At 59.4% G+C, this 19,260-nt stretch overlaps 1 protein-coding gene across 2 annotated transcripts in view; it reads right to left on the bottom strand.

The window, feature by feature from the left end:
- SCUBE1 (signal peptide, CUB domain and EGF like domain containing 1) overlaps window positions 1-19,260 on the bottom strand; it is a 124,737-nt gene that overhangs the window by 28,926 nt on the left and 76,551 nt on the right. For both annotated transcript variants that reach the window (XM_076006930.1, XM_076006931.1), the window contains one exon: window positions 3,028-3,144. In XM_076006930.1, coding sequence (XP_075863045.1) covers window positions 3,028-3,144 — 117 coding nt within the window. The remainder of the gene's footprint in view (window positions 1-3,027; window positions 3,145-19,260) is intronic.

Raw genomic sequence — 19,260 nt, 5'->3', positions numbered from 1 at the left:
GTCAGGAAGAGGAGTGGGTGTCCCTGAGAGAAAGCCAGGCTCTAGCACAGGGAGTGAAGGCCCCAGACCTTCCTCCTCTTGAAGGATCAGTCAGCAAGATGCCGCCTCCCAGTGTCCCATGGCGCACAGCACCGAACAGAGAGCTTTGAGACTAGAATTGGCCCAGTGCACACTCCTGAAACAAAGCGGGGCCTTGGGCAAATCCTCCACACCCCACAGCCCCGATGTTCAGGCAAACACCCCCCACTTTCCCACCCCCGCCTCCACCTGCCCACACGACCCCTCCAGCCCAGGGTTTCCAGCTCTGGGTTTTCCAAGCCCTCTGTTACCTGCCAGCCTTCCATCTTGCTTGACAGTGACTTTTTGGCTTCCAGAAAACACTGAGCCTTTGAAATCACTCCTTGCTAAGGTGAGGGCGTGTGCCCCGATGGAGGGGCCAAAGCCCTAGGCCCAGGGCTGCGGGTCTGCCAGGACCCCCCGCCCGCATCTCTCCAGCCACGCCGGGACAACGCCAGATACTGATCCTGAGCTCCAGAGGTCCATCCCCGCCTGGTTTCTCAGGCTCTGACTCGATGGCGTTACGATGACGCTCATATGATGCAGTTCTAGACTAGGCCCGCGGCCCTTAAATTCAAGTATCTCTTGACATGTCTCAACTCTGCTTCTCTATCTCTGCTGCCAGCCCTGGCAGAGTCCCGCTGTCTCGAGCCTGGGCCACCACAGCCGCATCTCACTGCTCTTCTAGACCCTGCCCATGGGCCACTGTCCCAGCTTGGCCAGGGATCATTTCAGAAGGGAAACCTGGGGCTGCGCCTCCCCTGCCCAGTGCTGCCCAGGGCCTGGCCAGGCTGTCGGGTGACAGGCTGGCCCCTCTCCCCGGCCCCGGGGCCCTGCACCATCCGGCTGCTCCTTCGCATTCTTCCTAGACCCAAGTCCTTGAGCCTGCTGGCCTCTGCGTGGCAGCCACGGCTCAGGAATGCTGCTCCCCACCCACTGCCCCCCCACAGTCCTCCTGCACGCCCAGCTCTCGCCAGCTCCTCCCGATGCTGTCCTCTAGCCAACACGAAGTGGTCTGCAATACACACTCATCTTAGTAATTTAAAAAACTAAAATCTGTCCTCTGCACACAACAGAGATCCCTAGGGACAGGGGACGTCTGATCTATTTGACCCATCTCCCTAGAACCTGTGCAGTAGGAGCCCAGAAAACCTGTTTGTTCAGTGAGTGATTGAGATGACCACCTGACTGCAGGCCAGGGTGCTCGAGGGCCCTGAGGACTCTGACTGCACAGTGGGCCCCGCATGGTGGCCACATAGGAGTTTTGGCCCAAGGGGCAGCCCTGGTTAACAGGCTCCTATTGTTCCAACGAGACTTTGTTTCAAGAAGAGCCACAGAAAATGCGGCGGTGGTGGTGGTGGTGGTGGTGGGGCTCAGACTGGTGGGCTTGGGGCTGTGTGGATGGCTCTCCTGAGCACCTCCTGTCCCCAGAAATGGAGGGGGAGGGGATGAGTGCCCCTTGGGCCACCAAGGGACGGGCAAGGGCAGGGGGCTGCAGTTAGAGCTCCTGGGCCCACAAAGGTTGGCCCCCGGCCTCCGTCTGCAATTCCGGCGGCCCCGCCCCGCCCTCGGAGAGACGCAAGTGGCCGGCCTGCCCTGCCATCACTGGGCTGTGAGCATGCCCAAGTCTGCGCAGACCTCTGGCATCCTCAGCGAGTCACTCCTGGCACCAAGTCCATGTGGCAAGGGCTCAGATGCCACCCACCTGCCCGCCCGCCTGCCAGGAACCCACGAAGGCTATGAACAGGCTGAGTGGTGGCTGCAGAAGGGCTTTATTTTCAAATACACAGGAGGAAGAACTGTTATTTCTGTCAATAATCACTGGGTTCTTCCCAGTGAGTTGGCAGGGAAGAAGTCAAATACGCTGTTTATTTTTACAGGCTTAAAAAGAAGTCCATCTCAAACTATTTTAAATCACTCTAACCTCCGCTTTCAATATTTTCACTCATGGGACTTTAAAAGCTCTAGTTCCTCTCCCCTTCCACGCCCCACCCTCCGAGGCCTGGCAAGGTCGGGGAGGAGAGTGGCCAGAGCCATGGGGCACGTGGGGGCTTTGCTGTTTGGGCCCCATGTCCCGCCTGGCAGGCCTGTGGCTTCTCCGGCTCACAGTCACCGGGCCTGGCGACGGTCCTCCCCGCCTGCAGGGCCGGCCCATTCCTTCCCCGGCACCTGTCTCCAGAGCTCAGCCAGCTCCTCCAGCTCACTGTGCTGCTCATTTCCTGAGGGTCCCTTGTCCCCCAGGAGGCACTCGGTAATTCTTTGTAGGAAGAATCAGGGACTGAGTGGAAAGCTCAGCCTCTGTCCTCTCTCTCCGCCAGCCACCAGCACACTGCCCTTCCCCGCCCTTCTTCAGCTGTGGTCATCTCAGACCCTCAGGAGCCGCCACTTTCTAAGGGGAGTGGACGTCCTTCCGTATCCTTGTCCCTTCAGTTGAAATCTCCCTGCTTTGCTCACCCAGTGACGATGACACAGTGTCCTTGTTTTTCCAGTATGAGATCTGCACCTCCCAAACAGCCCAGTGCCTAACTCTGCCCACCAGCTTGGCAAGGCCCCGTGTAACTACAGGTCAGGTGGGTAGGAAACGTGCCACGCTCTGCCCTCCTTGGGAAGCCTCGAGTCGCCGAAGGCCCAGGAAGGCCCACAGTAGACACGCCCATTTCATTGCCTGACCCAGCGTGCAGCCAAATTCTTTGATATCAGAATCTCATTGGGCCAGGAACCTACTGATGTGCCATGGAACCAGTGTTCTCTGGGACCCTGGTGCTGACTGGGTGTCTCTGTTGGCCTCTTCAACAGTAATGTGAATGACTGCCGAGTGCCCGCCCATATTCCGGCAGCCACACACTGTCCCCCACCCAGCGCCGCCCTGGGCCCAGCTCATAGGGGCTCTTGGCCCCTGCTCCTGCCCACCCGGCTTTAGAGTCAGGTGAGCACAGGTGGCGGCGTGCCCACACGGCTCCATGAGCTGACCTTTGCACGTCTTCCCGTCCGGCTGCAGCGTGAATCCAACTGGGCAGCTGCATCGCACGCCGGTGGCCGTGTCCTTGCACGTCCGGTCGCAGCCTCCGTTATTTACTGCACATGTCTCTGGGGAGGAAAAGAGACAGATGCTCAGTCTCCTTGGGCAGAAGCCACCACCTTTCCCTGTCCATGGGGGAATCTATGAGACAGGAAGACCTGGGTTCAAGTTCCGGCTCTGAAACCCTCTAGCCGTGGGTCTCTAGGAAAGCTGCACTGCCTCTCTGAGCCTCGGGCTTCCATCTGTGAAATGGGAGAGTGACACCCTGCCCGTGGGGTTGCTGGTGAAGACCCGACGTGCTGAGGGCTGGGCCGACTGCACAGGGCTGTGCTTGCATAAAGGCTCCTGCCAACAGTCAGCGGGTGCTGAGATGGGCCTGGTTGGTATTTCCTTGCCCACGGCCAGGTGCCTCAACCTTCGCCATACCTAGACTCAGACTGCAGGTCCAGGCTGCTGTTACCAGGAGACAACTGGGGCTTGTGGCCCTGGTCGTTGAGTCACGACTGAGGTTCTCAGGGCCGCACACCATCCATCATCTTGATGAGGCTCTTAGCCCAACATCTGTTCTCACTGAACAATAAGCCGAAGGCATCTGTTTTTTGTCCACTTGAAGCTTGTCTAGGGCTTTTTTTCCTTTTGCAGAATTCAAAGGGGCTAGAGTGGCTGGGGGCATAACTGAGGTCACCGCAGCCGTCCTGGGGTGAGAGTGATCCTCCCCAGGCCGGGGGACGGGGCTGGCAGAGCTGGCTCACAGGGCTGTGGTGTGGCCCCAGAGGAGCCGCTGTCCCACACCTCTGATCCTTGCCACCTGGGCTTCTTCCTGCACATCTGGCAGGCTTTTATCTTGTGGAAACTGCGCCTGAGTGGGCTTCCCTCTCCTCTTTGCTGCTAGAAGGTGGAGAGCCAACGGGGCGCCCATCTTCTGTGACCTCAACTCCCCTGCCTGGCCTCACCTTGGCTCCCCCGGATGCCTGGTCCTGGCCTTCCCTGAAGGCTCCCCTAATCCGTGTACTCTGTTAGTGGCCTTGTCCTGTGGCTGCCTCCAGTTCTCTCTGGGAGGAGTCTGGGGACCAACGTAGAAGTGAATAAACGAATCCATACTCTCAGCTGCCAGGAGTTGCTGCTACTAATTAAATCGAATTCACGGTTCTTTCCTTTGAACCTCATATTGGAGGAGGTGTGCAGGGAAAGAAAGAAACATGACATTCCCGTGTGTATGTGCGCGTGAGTGTGCATCTGTGGTTCTGCAGGGCCACAGGAGCTGCTTGCTGTGGAGGGCCACCCGTCCTCCTCCTCATGACCAGTGTCTTCACTGTCCCAGGGTGAGCTGGAGACCCGCCACTCCTCCTGGCCTGCCTTTTAGTGTCTCCACAAATCCTGTGACCCAGTCTTGCTTTTGCAGCATGCCGGGCCAGGGCTCGGAGGCCTCCTGCCCGTTCATCCTTCAAGGCCCAGCTCAAAGACCACCTCCACAGGGAGCCCCCCGAAGCCCCAGACAGAGGGAAGGTGCCACCCTTCTTTGCACTTATGCAGTGGCTTCTGTGCCCACCTGGGCCAAACTCTGACTGGCACTCGGCCTTTTTGCGCCCTTGCGTCTTCCCACAGGACCAGCTACCGGGGCAGTGGAGGTGTGCAGGGCAGGATATGAATCCTGGTTCTGTCCCTCACGGGGTGACCAGGCAGGCCCCCCTTGGGGCTGGACCTCAACACCCCCCAGGGCAGAGGTGAGGGGCAAACTCCCCACTTAGAAGCACCTGGCCTGGGTACCAGCACATAGCAGTTGCTCAACAAATGCTAGTTTCCTCTCCTGGGCTGACAGCCAGAGAGCGAAATCCTGCCTCTCTCCCCAAATCAGGGAGCCACGCGTCCCACCCCCCACCGACGGGCCTTTTCCATGGGAGAGCCCTCTCTGTAGAGGGGCAGAGGGCTGCTTGTTTCTTAGGTGGGGGAATTAAGGCTCAGGTGTGGGGTGGGGCTGAGAGCTTGGGATGGGCACTGGGACTGCGTGCGGAGGTGCAGGTTGGGTATGGTGCAGGGCTGGGGCCATGTCCCTGAGGAGTGGACCTGGCCATGCAGGCTTCAGGGATCCTGCAGGTCCTTCCATTTCCCGTTCTAGCCCCTAATGGGACCAGGACTCTCCACCTTCCAGAGCCAAGAGGGCCTTGGAAATGTGCTGTCCCCCTGCCCGCTGGGCAGGCTGAGGCTGAGGGGGCTGGGGTACAGCTGGCGTGGGCGCCCACTGCAGGACACTCTCTCCTGTACCAGGCAGTTTAGTCTCCCTGCCTTGCCCAGCCCATGGCTCTGAGTGAAGGGTCCTGGGGCCCTTCTCGGGTGCCAACGGCCCACCCAGTCTCCTTGTGGCCGTCGCCACATGCCAGGCCCTGCTCTGCCTCCCACGTCTCATGCCCCCACCTAAGCGGCTCCAGTGCCCTCCACCGCCCTGAGTGCGGGGCAGAGCGTGAGGGACTCTGCCTAGGCCATGCAGACTATGGTGGGGCTGGTGGCGCCTGCTCAGCCTCTGACCCCCTGGGCCCTTGAGGAAAGAGGCCCACCTGACAGCTCCCTACAAGCCCCCCAGCCACTCTTCCTCTTCAGCAGCCCCTCCCCAAGTCTGCCCCAGAAGGCCACCCCCACCTTCGCCTCTCCTGGGGCTGGGCTTGCTGCTTCCTTAACGTCCCTCAACTCCAGTCCCTGCTCTTACTGCTGCCACCTGGGCCAGGCCACCACAGTCTTATGACTGTCATGGCCTCCCAATGGTCCCTCCTTCCGACCACTGCCTCACTTGGGGTAGCCAGAGAAACGTGCCCTCATCGGGCTCATGTGATAATGCCCAGAGCCAACGTCGCCCAGGACTCCCTGTGCCAGGCCCTGGCTACCTGTCCCCACCTCCTCCCGCTGCAGGGCCTCAGGGAGGCTGCCGCCTCTCACCTGGCTCCATCCCTCCCCTACAACACGGGGACAATAGTTTCTGCCATGCCCACCTCAGCTGTACTGTCCTGAGGCTAACAGACGTCCACTACAAAATGCAATGCACATGGACAGCACAACAATGAAATCTGCCTAGGTCCTTTGGACTGAAGTGCGGATGGGGACTGAAGTCTACCATACAGGACCTGGGCGGGACTGAGTACCTGGTCCCTGGTAGTTTGTAGAGGCTCCCTGGTGCTACCCAGGGCCCCTTGCCTTCAGTAACAATCGGCCTAGTGCACGGAACCAGGACCCCATCTCTGAGTGTCTCAAAAGCAGTCTAACCTCTGTCCCAAGACTAGAGGCCACCCAGACCTGGTATTAGGCCACTGCTATCACAGAGATTAAGAAAACAGCCAGTCTTCTCCCTACAGCAGGTGGTCTTAACTGCGGGACCAGCCCAAGTGCAAGCAGCAAATGTGAGCTGGGGGCTGTGAGCCACACCCCAGCCAGCAACACACTTGGGGCAGGCTCAAGCCTGGTGACCCAGGGAGGAGGGCAAGGCTCGCCCTCAGAGCGCTTGTCCTGGGGATCTAAAGAAAGAAGCCCCCATGGGCCCTGTGAGCCCTCGGGTCTCTCTCAGTTCCCAGCCTCTGATGAGGGCCACCTGGGCTCTTTCTAAGGGCTTTCCCTACCACCTGGAGAAGCAACAGGAACGACGCCTCCCGAAGCACGGCCCTTCACAGTCGACAAAGCGCCCTCTCATCCACTAACTGTGACAGGCTCACAGCAGCCCGAGGGAGGTGCTTTTGTAGACAGGGCACTGAGGCTCAGAGAAGCAACCTGTCCAGCAAGACAGACTACATCATTTGTGGGACCCAGTGCAAAATAAAAATGAAGTGCTTTCGTCCGAAAATTGCTAAGAATTTCGAGACAGAGACTGCAGGATGTGAAATCAATCATGGGCCCTTCTAAGGGAGGGGTCCTGAGCCACTACCTGGCTGTACACCTGTGAGGCTGGTGATGGGTTCACACCCTACGGCTACTGGGGGGAGCCAGCACTTGAGCTGTGACATGCCAGGCTGTGGCAGGGGGCCCTCAAGGTGGCTCCCAGTCAGGGGCCAGAGCCGGTGCCAGGATAGGTGGCTGTCTGCATGCCTGGTGCCCTGACTTCCTCATCCAGCCAGGGGTAGAACTGCCTCACCCCACAGGGCTGGGCTGGCAAAGGCCACAGGGCTGGCAGGGGCTCTCAAGTTTGAGAGGAAATCCCAAAGTAAAAGGCCCAGCTTTTGGTCTTTCCCCAGGGCAGTTCCTGCTCTGGACCAGGCCCTGCAGGGGAGGCAAGACGCTCCCCGGGACCGCTGTGTGCAGCCTGGCCAGGGTTCCGACACAGGGCAGCGGGGCACAGGGCGGGATGCTGGGAGTAGCCGCGGCAAGTGCCAGCTTTTGAGTGGGCACTGCCTGCTCACACCACCTAGGACTGGGCAAGGTCCTTGAAAGATAGTCTCAATCACAGTGTAGTGGCTGCAACGTGAGCTATGGAGTCAGAAAAACAGGATTCCCTGTGCCGGCCGTGTGAGCTTGGGTAAGTCCTTCTGCTCCTTGCAGTCTGCTTCCTGATGTGCGGCCTGGAGACGCTGACAGCTACCACATAGTTCTGGCAGGGTCCAGACAAAACAGCGGTGTGACGGTGCTCTGCAAACCGTTCTGTGGCTGTGACCACATGTTCACTCTCGGTGACATTTCACAGAACCTCTGCGTGTGGAGTCCTGGCATCCAAAGTCAGCTGCTGGCTTGTTCGATAGTTATTTCCTGCGCTGCACTGTGCTGGGCAGGTGTGCCTTGGACACAGTCCCTGGTCTCGTGGAGGCCATAGGCCAGTGGGCAGCACACAGGTCAACTGGGCCAGGAGAGGGGGCTACAGAGAGGAACCTGACACCCCTCAGGAGTGAACATTTATCTGGGGAAATTAAGGCCCAGACCCTGCCTCTCTCACATGAGTCTGGCCCCACCTCTCACACTGCCCACGTCCGTCCACACGCTGTCACACCCAAGCTCAGGACTTGGAAGCCCCCATCTCACCCCTGCAAGCTTTCTGGAGCCGCCCCGGGTCTTCTGACTCCCGGGGTGGCACCGTTTACTTGGGGGGTGGTTTCTCCCATCAACCACACGCTCTCCCGACAGAGACACGTCAGGGGACCCTGGCAACGAAGGGGACCAAGTCCTTGCCCTGGTGAGGGAGGGTGCTAAGGATGAAGCCACGTGTCCCCAGCAGCAGAGTCAGGGTGCTGGGAGAGCGAAGTGGAAGCCGAGGTGGCAGAAGTGAAATGAACAGGCTCACCGGCTGGGGAGGCGGCGCGGCGGCCGCACCCGCACAGGCCACAGTAGAGCGCTCGCAGCGCCCGCAACGAGAACTAGGCGTGGCGCCAGGCTCAGCTTCCAACACACTGGGGGACTTGGGCCAAGGCCTTGGGTTTCCCACCTGTGGTGAGCCCGGACATCACCGAGGGGCTTGTCAACCGTGCAGGGCCCAGCCACCCCCAGGGGCTCTGATCCAGTGAGTCTCGTGTGGGCCCAGTGTCCCCCAGAGACCCTGCAGCCCTAATATACCCTGTGTCTAGAAGGCCTGACCCTGGTGACTCGAGCAGCCCAAGGCCCTGGATGTGACCTGTCGAGGCCTCAGGTAGGGCTAGTCCACCTGCCCTCTGCCACCAGAATCAACTGACGCTGGCTGTGAAGAGGGTTAGCCACCCTCTTGGCCAGTGTGTTGACCCTCTGAGCCTCTTCCCTCCGCTGACTGCTGGGCCCTCCACAGCCCCCATCACCCCAAGCAAAAGCCACACCCCTGGTGAGGCCCTTACACAGTGGCCCTGGTACCCCTCACTTGTCCCATCTCCTGAGGGACCCTCTGAACTCCGGGACAGGCCGTGGCTTGTCCCTGGTGCTGTGTAGCAGGCTCGTGTCCAGCACTGTGCGGGCACAGTGAGCTCATGCTACCTCCTGTCTTTCGGCAGGGAGTGGGGTGGTGGGGCCTGGCCCCATCCGCAAGTGCCAGTGCCCTGGTCCTGACCACGCTTCCGCTCTTACCTCGGCCGGGGACACCAGGTCCGCCTCCAGCTGAGCAGATGTCCACTCCTGAGAGCTGTCTGCCTGCTGAGGGGGGCTGCCGGATGAGTCCGTCCCAGGACAGCCTAGGGGACATGCTGGTGACAGTGTGCATGTATGTGTGTGGGGGGGAGTTGGTGCAGCTGGAGGCAGGGAGGCTATGAAGGCCAGGACCGTGGCCTTGACAAAGCAGGGGCTCCCACAAAATGGGAAAGGAGGCTTGGGAAGACCCCTCAGCCCCTGGCAGCCAGCACCAGCACTGCTCACACCTGATGCCTGTGGACCCTCGAAGGGTGCTGTGGCCTCTGGGGCAGTCCCAGTGTGCCCGTGACTCTGCCATTTTAGCCCACAGCCTGGGTGACTCAGGCCTGTGTAGGCCCTTTGCTGACTCTGGCCAGGCTGTGTGGAAATAAAAGGCCCACAGGCCCAACCGCCCTGCAGGCCTCCACCTGCCTGAGCACCGCCCTGCTCAGGGGAGTTCTCTGCACGGTAAAACTCTGTCAATGTCTTCCAGAGGCACCACGTGGGTTCACGATTCCAGGGACGTGCTGAGAGGGTGGCAAACCACACCCTCATGTGCCTGTGTGGTGGGTGGGGATTTCCGCACTGATGCTTGGAAAGCTGAAGCCACGTGGACTCGAGGGACAGTGCCCTGCAGGTCTGCAACAAGGGGGTGGGAGAAGGCCTGAGGGCGCCAGAAGCAGAGAAGATGCCACCCCAGAAGCGAGACAAGCAGACCCTGGGAGAGGCCTCCTCATGTGGTCTGAGGGGTCTTGAGTGCCCGTCCACTCAGAGGGATTCGGGGGCCGAACACTACAGCACGTGGCAGGGGCAGGGCCGCTGCACGTCTCTTCCTGGCATCTGCCTTCTCATCCCCTGCCTTATCCTGGCTGTTCAGAGGGGGCATGGGGCAGACAAGGGGGGCTCACGCATAGCGTCTCACTTGAGTCTATCCTTCGGAGGCGGATGGGGTGGGAGCCTTGTGCCCACCCTAGAGAAGGCTCAGGGGACTGAGGCGCAGGAAGGGGAAGGAGCCAGAGCAAGGTCTTGCAGCTGGTGAACAGTGGGCTGGTGCTCCTCTGCAGGGGGCTGCCCCCCTAGCTGTGTGACTGGGGAGGTCTGGGGGTCCTGCCTAGAACACCCCAACCGTAGCCAAGGCTCGCTGAGCATGCCCACACCAGGCCCTGTGCAATGTGCGGGGAGGCAGAACCATCCCCTGCCTGTGCCTGGAGGGAGCGTGGTGTGGTGCAGAGGAACTGGGCAAGCCGCTTTGCTTTTCTGAGCTTCAGTTTCCTCATCTGTAACACTGAGGGGCATCCCTGCAGGTCGCTGGGAGCAGGAAAGTGTGTAACGCTGCCCGACGCTGCTGGGCGGGGGAAGCCTTGTTGCAGATTCCTACCGGCTGCCCCGGGGACTCGGCCGAAGACAGACCGACCTGGGGCAGTGCAAGGCAGTGCCCAGTGCCTGAGCATAAACCTCTGTGCTTCCGGTTGGGGCCTTTAGCAGCAGTTTGTCCTCCAACCCACCCCTCCTGTCCCGGAGCTGCACGGGGATAGCGGCAGGGGCAGGGTGAAGCTGGCACTTGCAGCCTGTGGCCCGTGTCTGTTCTCCCTCCTCTCTGGAGCCCCAGCCTGTGAGCTGTGCGGGTCTCCCCACCAGTCTGAGAAATGCGTGCTAATCCTGCTGCTTCTCCAGCTTTCCCATCAGCCCATAGTCTGACCACGGCTGGCAGGCTCCGTGCTCCTCACCTCCCTGTCTGGGACTTGTCAAGGTTTGATTCCTCACCGGCATTCCAGAGTGCCCTGTACATTAAATGCTAACGGGCCGGAGGAGGAGATGGGCAGGATGGACGCGAGTGGCGTCTGCTCCGTGCTACGCAGACCCGGGCGCTGCACGTCGGTGTCTCATCAGAGCTGCTCCAGAGACTGCACCCTTCTTGCCAGTGAGAACATGAAGCTCAGAGACGCAAGATGACCGTGCACCAACACAGTGAGAGACGAGGAGGTCGGGACCGAAGCCAGGTCTGACTCCAGAACACGGGCCAGGACAACAAACCGGAAGGAGTCACTTTCTTTGATCGGAGCAAAACTCCAAGCAAAGATTTCTCTGCTCTAAGAACACAAAGTCCTTAAAACAAAGACACAGCCTGGATGAGCCACCTGAAACTACCCACCTTCCTCAGACCAGACCGGGAGGCTCCGAGCCGCTGGCTAACCCCTGGTCTGCGCCTCCCCTGGCCACCCTTAGTCGGATCCAGCAAGATGAATGGTGGGGAGGAGGGGCGGCAGGAGGGGCAGGCTTAGTCTCCCAGGAGGGCAGGGTGGCAGAGGGCCCTGGCCAGTACGTGTTTACACACTGGGGCTCCTCCTAAGACTGCAGGTGAACAAAGGACTGTGCTGCGTTGGGTGCCTTCCACTTGTGGCAACAGGGGACAGTCAGTATTGCCATGCCAAGGCCTGCCTGGGTGCTGGCAAGGCTGGTGCCAGGACTGTGCTAGCAAAAATGGAAGAGGGTTAGGGAGGAGTGATTAGGTGGCTGAGGGCATTGAAGTCACATCTGGAATGGCTTTGGGGCCCACTTGGACCAGTGGCCAAGGGAAAGAGTCAAGGCGAGACTTGTTCAGATGTGTGCCTGAGAAAGGTGCTCCGGCCACCACCTCACAGCCCATGGGGCTGCCAGGAGGGAAGAGGCTGTGGCAGAGGCCAGGGCGGGGCAGCGAGGCATAGTCTTGGGCATTTGGACACTGGGTGAGGGCTGGGCCCAGAGGGAGCATGTGGGGCCCCAGCACGCCTGGTCCACACCAGGATGGAGTGGAATATGAGGGAAGCCGGGGGGCAGGGTCACCTCCTGTCTGTGGGGTTCTCTGCTGCCCTGAGCAGGTGGTAAGGCAACAGAGGGACCCCTCCAGCCAGGCTTGGTCCCCAGAAGTGCCAAGGTGGCCCTGGGCAGGCCTCAGTCTCCCCACCTGGGCCAGCCAATGCCCTGCCCCCTTCTTGTCTCTACTAAGCCCTGTCTGGCACTGTGCCTCAACCCCACCCACTCTATCCCTCCAGACAGCTGAGTCATTGTGACCTACCTTCCTCTGCCAGCCCCAGCTGTGTGTGTGTATGTGTGTGCCTAAACTTGGGGCAGGAGCTCAGGCCCCAGCTGACTAGAGACCAGCCACTCTTGGGACCAGTCCAATGATGGGTGTAGCCTGACCTGATCCTTCTCTGACAGAGCTCAGTCTCAGAGCCAGTGGGCAGGGAGCCCCAGCTCCAGGAGAGAGAGTCTGCCCCCCTACTCTCCGGCCATGTCTCCTGCTGAGCACCCAGCTCTGGGGAACTGCCCTGTGTTACCACCTCACTGGCCAGCACTCAGATCTGCTAGAGCCCCTTCTCATCACCAGGCATGCCCAGGCTCGGGGTCTTATCCTTTCTCTCTGAGCTGGACACCTGCCTGTCTGAGCAGTGAAGCCCCACCCATCCCCGGCACCTCCTCTAGGAAGCCTTCATTCATGACTGTGCCAACCAGCCTCCCACAAGCTCCTACTGTGGGCAAGGCCCTGTGCCGTATGCTGGGGGCACTGAGCTGGTGCAGACCTAGCCTCTATCCCAGGCAGGGGGTGCGGGCAGAGGAGGGGTGAGCAGAGGGGACAGGGAAGGAAGGTCCAGTGAGGTCTGGACACACAAGGTGGCCTTTGCCAGGTAGAATCATACAAGGTGGCACCTGGGTAGAGTGATAGGTGGCATGATAGGCTGAATATGCAGAGCCTAAGGGACAGACAGAGGGTGGCTCCAGGAGGTGTGTGGATGTGTGGGGCAAGGGGGCTGGGACACAGGTTGGTGAAATCAAGAGTGATGCAGGCACCACCTCCCTGGAGGAGGCATAGGCAGGCAGCCCCTGGGTAGACAGGGGAGCTGGCACAGAGCTGGCAGCTGGGCAGGGGAAGCAGTCTGTGTCCCTAAGTGTCAGCCATAGTTACCACAATAGCTCCCATCTTCCCAGTCTTCCCTGGCCTTCCAGGTCTCCAGTCTCGGCCCCCTGCCTGGAACCCTCATGACAAAGCAGACCTTATGGACTGGCTCGGTGCCGGCCCTTCCAGCCTTTCACTTCCGGCTCTGTTGAGCCTGGCAAGGGAAGCTGATCAAGCCCATGTGATGGATGGGAAACCCAGGGCTTAGAAGGTAAGGTCCAGCCCTGTGGGCAGCAGAAAGCCTCCTCTCTCTTCCTCTTCCCAGCAGGACAGGGGGCCCTGAGTGCAGACACGAGGCCCAGGTCGGCTGCTTTCTCAATGCTCCAGAGGGCTTGGCAGGGGTTAAGCAGGACAGAGATGGCCGCATTGTTGGGGAGGCAGGTTTAGGGGACGAAGGGTTGGGGAAGACCAGAACGCCAGCTGTGCCCTGCCTGCTCGCCTGCAACTCAGCTCTTGGCAGCCTCCCTTTCCAGCGTTTGCACCTCTGCACGCCAACGACACCAACGCAGCCGACACACAGTGAGCGCGTACTCTGCCCGGCACCCGTCTAAGCACTTCCTGCTATTAGCGCATTTCATCCTCACGATAACTCTAGGAAGTGCACACTGTTGTGATCCTCATTTTACAGACGAGGAAACACGCTTAGAGAAGAAACTTGCTTGAGCAAGTGTAGCTTCTGAGGAGTGGACAGAGCTGGAACCCAAGCCTGAAGCTCTTCCCCTCTCCTCTGGCCACCCCGGGGCTCCTGCTGGTCTGGGCCGTGCCTCCGAGAGACGCCCAGGCAACGTCTGCTGATCAAGGGACTCATGGATGCTGGCGCTGGGCCCAGGTTCTGCTGGGCAATGGCCCGGGGGACGTTAATGAAGAGGGCTCTTACTGTACAAAGGGACAGGTAAGGCTTCCAGGGGCCGTGCCTGCAGGAACCCAAGGCCCCTCAGACCAGGCACTGCTTCTCGGGCAGTGTCCCAGCGGTCTGACTTCTGTAAGCAGCACACCGCATCTATTCCTGGCCAGGCCCCGAGAGGAGGCAGAAAAGTGTGGGCCTAAGCCTGGCCAGGCAGGCGTGCTGCAGGAGGACAGGGACAGGAACTCCGAGATGCCTTTCTGTGCCACTGTCTCCTCATCTCCAAAACACGTTCGCACTTGCCCACGGTGTGGCTGTGAGGCTGGGGAAGCCTGGGGGCTGCCAGTCCACTCGGGACAGGCTGGATGTGGACACTGCTGCTTTCGTGCCCGAGGAGGGAAGCTCTGAGCCTGCGGTGCGCGTCCCTCAGGCCTGGCGGGGGCCCTGGGCTTGGGTGTGCACAGGTCTCAGACCTTGGCCCAGACTGCTGCCTACTGACCGAGTGATCGCCCTTCTCAGGGTCTCAGGTTCTTCACCTGTAAAATGGGGACAGTTGCCTCGCAGGGTTGTGGGAGACGCACTGGTGAGCCAGCTGGAAAGTCCTTTGCAAACTGTAGAATGCTGCGGTGGTCCTGGTGAGGCGGAAGAGCTCAGGCAGGGGGGGCAGCTGCGAGGTGTGAGGCTGCCTGAGGCAGGGGCTGGGGGATGAGAGCGGCCCTTCTGAAGGGGTGGGGTGCATCCCACACTCTCAGGACTGGCCCCGGAGCCCCTGCTGCATGCTGGGATGTTCGTGATCCTGGGGCTAAGTCGTTGAGGAGGGCAGGTGTGGGCTCCACCCAGACGGCGGTTCTCCCAGCCCAAGTTCAACCACCTGTTTTAGGCAGAATAATGGCCCCTAAAATATCCATGTCCTAACCCCAGGACCTGTGATCCTACATGGCAAAAAGGACTTTACAAGTGTTAGGAACCTTGGGATGGGAGGTGACCCTGCACTATCTGGATGAACCCAGTGAGATCACAAGGGGTCCTTAAAAGTGGCAGATGGGGGCAGAAGAGCTGGGCTAGGGAAAGGGCTGCGACAGTGGGTGGGTCACAGAGAGGCCAGCCTGCTGGCACCGCAGGTGGAGGATGGGCCCCAAGCCAAGGAACATGGGTTGCTCTAGAAGCTGGGAAAGCAGAGAAAGGGATTCCCTGAGAACTGCCCATACTACAATCTTAGCTCCGTGAGAGCCAAGTCCAATCTCTGACCTATAGAAGATAATAAATTTGCATTGTTTCAAGCCACTAAGATTGTGGTGACTTGTTAAGAGCCGCAGTAGGAAATGAACACATCACCTGCCCTCAGCGTTCTTCTGGGGAACGAACTTGCTGCACAACCCGAAGCTGACACATCTGACCCACAGCATCCCGCCCATCTCCCCAGAAGCAGGGTCCCAAGGAGCCTGCGGCAAACTTCGACCCGCACCCGTCGCTAGGCACACAGGTGTGTCACGGAGCAAGCCTACCAGGTCCTTGACATTTACCACTCTACCCTTCAAATTCAGAAACTGTAACTGATTTTCATGGCAATCTAAAGTTGGTTACATGTTTTGAGGCCTCTTTAAAGTCAACATAACTGACTCTGTCCTTCCCCTGTGCTCAGTGACAGGTAACTGCCATAAACAGTCCTGCTCGGTGCCACTGAGAACCCCAGAGTGCGGCAGGGCCGCATAGCCCTGAATGGCCCCACACCACTGTGCTAGCGGCCCCGGGCCCCCAGCCCCCCAGAACAGCTCTCTGGAGGTAATCTCTCTTCCCATGCACACGCCAGACTGCCAACCACCGTGTCTGCTGCTGGGGGCACTCTCCTCCCTCCTGGAGCCAGAATCCCGGCTCCGTCCTCGCCAGCTGCAGCCACTGAACCCCTCTGAGCCACGTCCTCCCCTCTGTGGCTTCTGACGGAGATGGCCATTTCTGTATCCTGGTGCTGCCAGAGGATGAAGTTCTGTGCACCTAAGGACTGTCTTGGGAGCTGGCCAGGTGGCAGCCAAGAGCACAGACTTGCTGCAAGTAACACTGCAGAATTTCAGTCAACACTGGGGTTCATATGACTTCGTGTTCATGTCACGTCACTTCTGGTTTATAAACCTGGGAACCTTATAATCAAAATGTCACAACTTGAGCAAACAAAGAGCAGGCAGGTTTCAAGCAAGGAACTGAGAGGCTCAGAGATGGGCAAAGTGCCTCAGTTTCTGTTCACGTATTTTGTGTCCTCTGGTTCTCGCTTCTGCCCTGGCTCTTGGCTGTGTTAAAAGGTGAAGCTGTTAATTAAAAGACTTGCAGATATCTGAGGGACTCTGACCTCTTCAGCCTAGGCACAAAGTATTTCCAAAATAATTCTAATTTAAACAGCTGGTAAGAGTATATGAAATCTAAATCCTGCATCTGCTTTTGGGGGAAAGCAAGTTGGACAGGAAGCCTGCATGGAGCTGTGGCACTCAGGCCACGCGCCCTCCAGGAGACTGACAGCGTGCCCACCCAGGACGGAGGGCGTGGCCCTGGGCACCCCACGGGGAGAGGAGAGAGCCCACAGGGAGGAGGTTTCACTCTGGACCTGCAGGCAAGTCTGCTCCGACGTGTGGCCCACAGGGAGAATGACAAAGATGGGTGTGCCCAGAGGTTCACGGGGCTGGCAAAAGCAGCCCTGGGAGCCCTTTGCCCTGAGCTCTCTGAACCTGCCCACTTCCTGGGGGGAAGGGAGCCCTCTCTCCATCTTCTCCTACCGACTCTAAAAATAAACTCTCAACACAGGAGATCACTGGCAACTCCGGGCCAGAAGAAACCTGCGGGCTGTCTTAGCCTCCATGTGACTATGGCACAGGTGCCCTGCTCGGGAGGAAGCCTGTCCCAGGACTCCAGTGGGCCCTGCTCACATCAGACCGTTCTGGCCTCCCAGTCTCCTCTCGCAGCCAGGCACCCATCTCCAGCTCTCGTGGGAGCTGGCCAGTGCAGTGGTCCAGGGCACAGACTTGGGAGTCTGGTGGCCCAGGGTCTGACTTTGCCATGTCTTGCCTTCTCCATCTGTGGCTGGGTCCTTCCCCTCTGCCTGTCAGACCCCAAACAGGGCTCGAGCTGCCCAGCAGCCCAGGGCTGTCAGGATAAAGCACTGGTGCTCCCTCCTACAGGCCAGTGATGCGGCAGCACTGACGGACGGGGCTGAGCTGCTCCGAGTCCCCTCCCCATCCAGGCTGCTCTCTCGGCACAGGGCCTGGCTCTCAGTGTGATGCCCAGGTGTGCTCTGACCAGCATGGGGCAGAAGGGAAGAGTCACCTCCCTTGCTTTCCATACCTTGCCTCTATTAATACAGCATGGGGACAGCCATACCTCCCTGGGGGCCAGGTATTTATCACACAGGTGGCTCTCAGAGACAGGTGCTAAGAATTATGAGGTTGCGAGATAGGGGCTCGCCTATGCTCTAGGCCTCTGAGTCTGGCTACCTGGTTCAGGGTGAGGCCTTGGCTGTGGGCCCTGTCCCCTTGGTGCAGGGAGACCAGAAGGAGAGGTCTCCTCTGTCTGTAGGGCAGGGCAGGCTCTAAGGGGGTGGGATGTGGAGATTTTGATAACCAGAGGTGGGAAGGCAGAGAGCCATTTCCTTGGTCCCCACCCCAACGCCTAGCACAGAATCCCTGAAACGATGCCTCCGTCTGCCTTCAAACCCAGGGTGAGGTTACCTGTACTCTCAGTGCCTCCCTCCTCACCTCCCCAACCTGCTCCAGGAGCTGGTTCTGGGCCATTTTCCACAAACTTTAATTATAAAAAGAAGTACAGAGGTCCCTCTCCCCACCGACCCACCCATTGCACCTCCCACCTGCTCTATGCCAACGCAGCTCAGCCCTCTTCTGCCACCTGTCCTCTTCCTAGGAAGGGCATGGGGTACCTGAGGGGCCCAGCTCCCGGTCCTGCCCTGGTCTGGCTTTGGCCAGTAGTGCCACCACTCTTAGTGAGTGACGCTGAGACCTGAGCATGGCCTCAGAACACTGACAACTCTGGGTCTCCCACTGCCACCTCTAGCCATCTTTCCAGAAAGTCCACAGTACTGACTCCTGCCTTCCTGGAAGGTACTGGTCATTCCTGCTGGCTGGGGCCTGGGCTGGAGGCTCAAATCCTACTCCCTCTACCCTTTCCAGCTTTTCCCAGGCCAACCCAGACTGCCCAAGTCAACAAGACAGCCTTGTCCAAAGATCTGCGAAGAGCTGGTTTCCAGCCCGAGCTTGTCCCATCTGTCTGTGTGACCAGGGGAGGGGAAGGCTCTGGCCTCTCTGGCCCTTAGTGTGCTCATCTGAGTACTGCCTAGCATGGACTCTAGGTTCACAGAACACCATTGGCCAGGCCACAAGCTTCCTCACTAGCATACAAGGCCACCTCTCTCCCTATGCTCTGCCCCTAACCTTCCTCCTGCTTCCTCTAGACAGCTGAGCCCCTCCAAGGTCTACACACAAAACCAGGTAGTCCACAAAGTCCACAAAACCAGGTGACTTCTCTGGGACCTTCAGACTCTGACATTCATGGTCCTGTGACCCCAACACCTGAGACAGCCCACATGGCCACGACCTCTGGGCAGAGCTCAGCTAGGTGGGGTAGTGTGCGACCTTGGGCAAGCCAGGGTACCCCAGTGAGCCTCAGTTTCTTCCTCTGAAAAAGGAAGACTGCACCACCCAATGCCACAGCTGCCAAGGCTGGTGTGAGCTATCCAAGAGCCAGAGCCCCGGTGACGACAGCTATGCTCAGGAGGCCCTGGGAAGCTAGTGCAGCCCAGAGGCCAGCAGCCTAGCCCTGGGGAACCGACTGACGGACACGGGAGTGAGTGAGGGAGTAGGCAGACTGAGCTGTCCAAGGGCAGTGATTTTCTCCTCTTCCTTCTCTTCCCCCCACTGGCCCTGGATCAACCCTGCCAGCAGCCTCCCAAGACACTCTGAGCAACACCTGAGAAGTAGGTGGCTTTTCCTTTGTGAGGTACCAGAGGCCCTGGATGGTGGCTTCCCTCCTAGCGGGGGAGACGGGTAAGGACCCCCTTCTACTTGAGTGCCTCCTCTGCGGCTCAGCGGATGCTGGGGTCCTGCTGCAAGTGTGGGTGCATCCTGCAAGTAGGGGAGCCTGCCCGCAAGTGTCTCCTCACAGGCACAGGCCAGCAGACACGAAGAACACATGTGCTTGATGGAGGGTACAAATTTTAAAAAGGAAAAGGTGAGGTCACATCTGGACTGGAGCCCCCCGCACTCACACACAGACACACATGATTATACACATGTGGGCACACCTCACAACACACAGATGCACGCCAGCACACACATGCTCACACCCACTCGCCAGCACATGCCCGAGACACACATATGC

The sequence above is a fragment of the Microcebus murinus genome, chromosome 10, assembly GCF_040939455.1.
Source record: "Microcebus murinus isolate Inina chromosome 10, M.murinus_Inina_mat1.0, whole genome shotgun sequence".
NCBI lineage: Eukaryota > Metazoa > Chordata > Mammalia > Primates > Cheirogaleidae > Microcebus > Microcebus murinus.
This window is presented reverse-complemented; position numbering and strand designations above follow the sequence as displayed.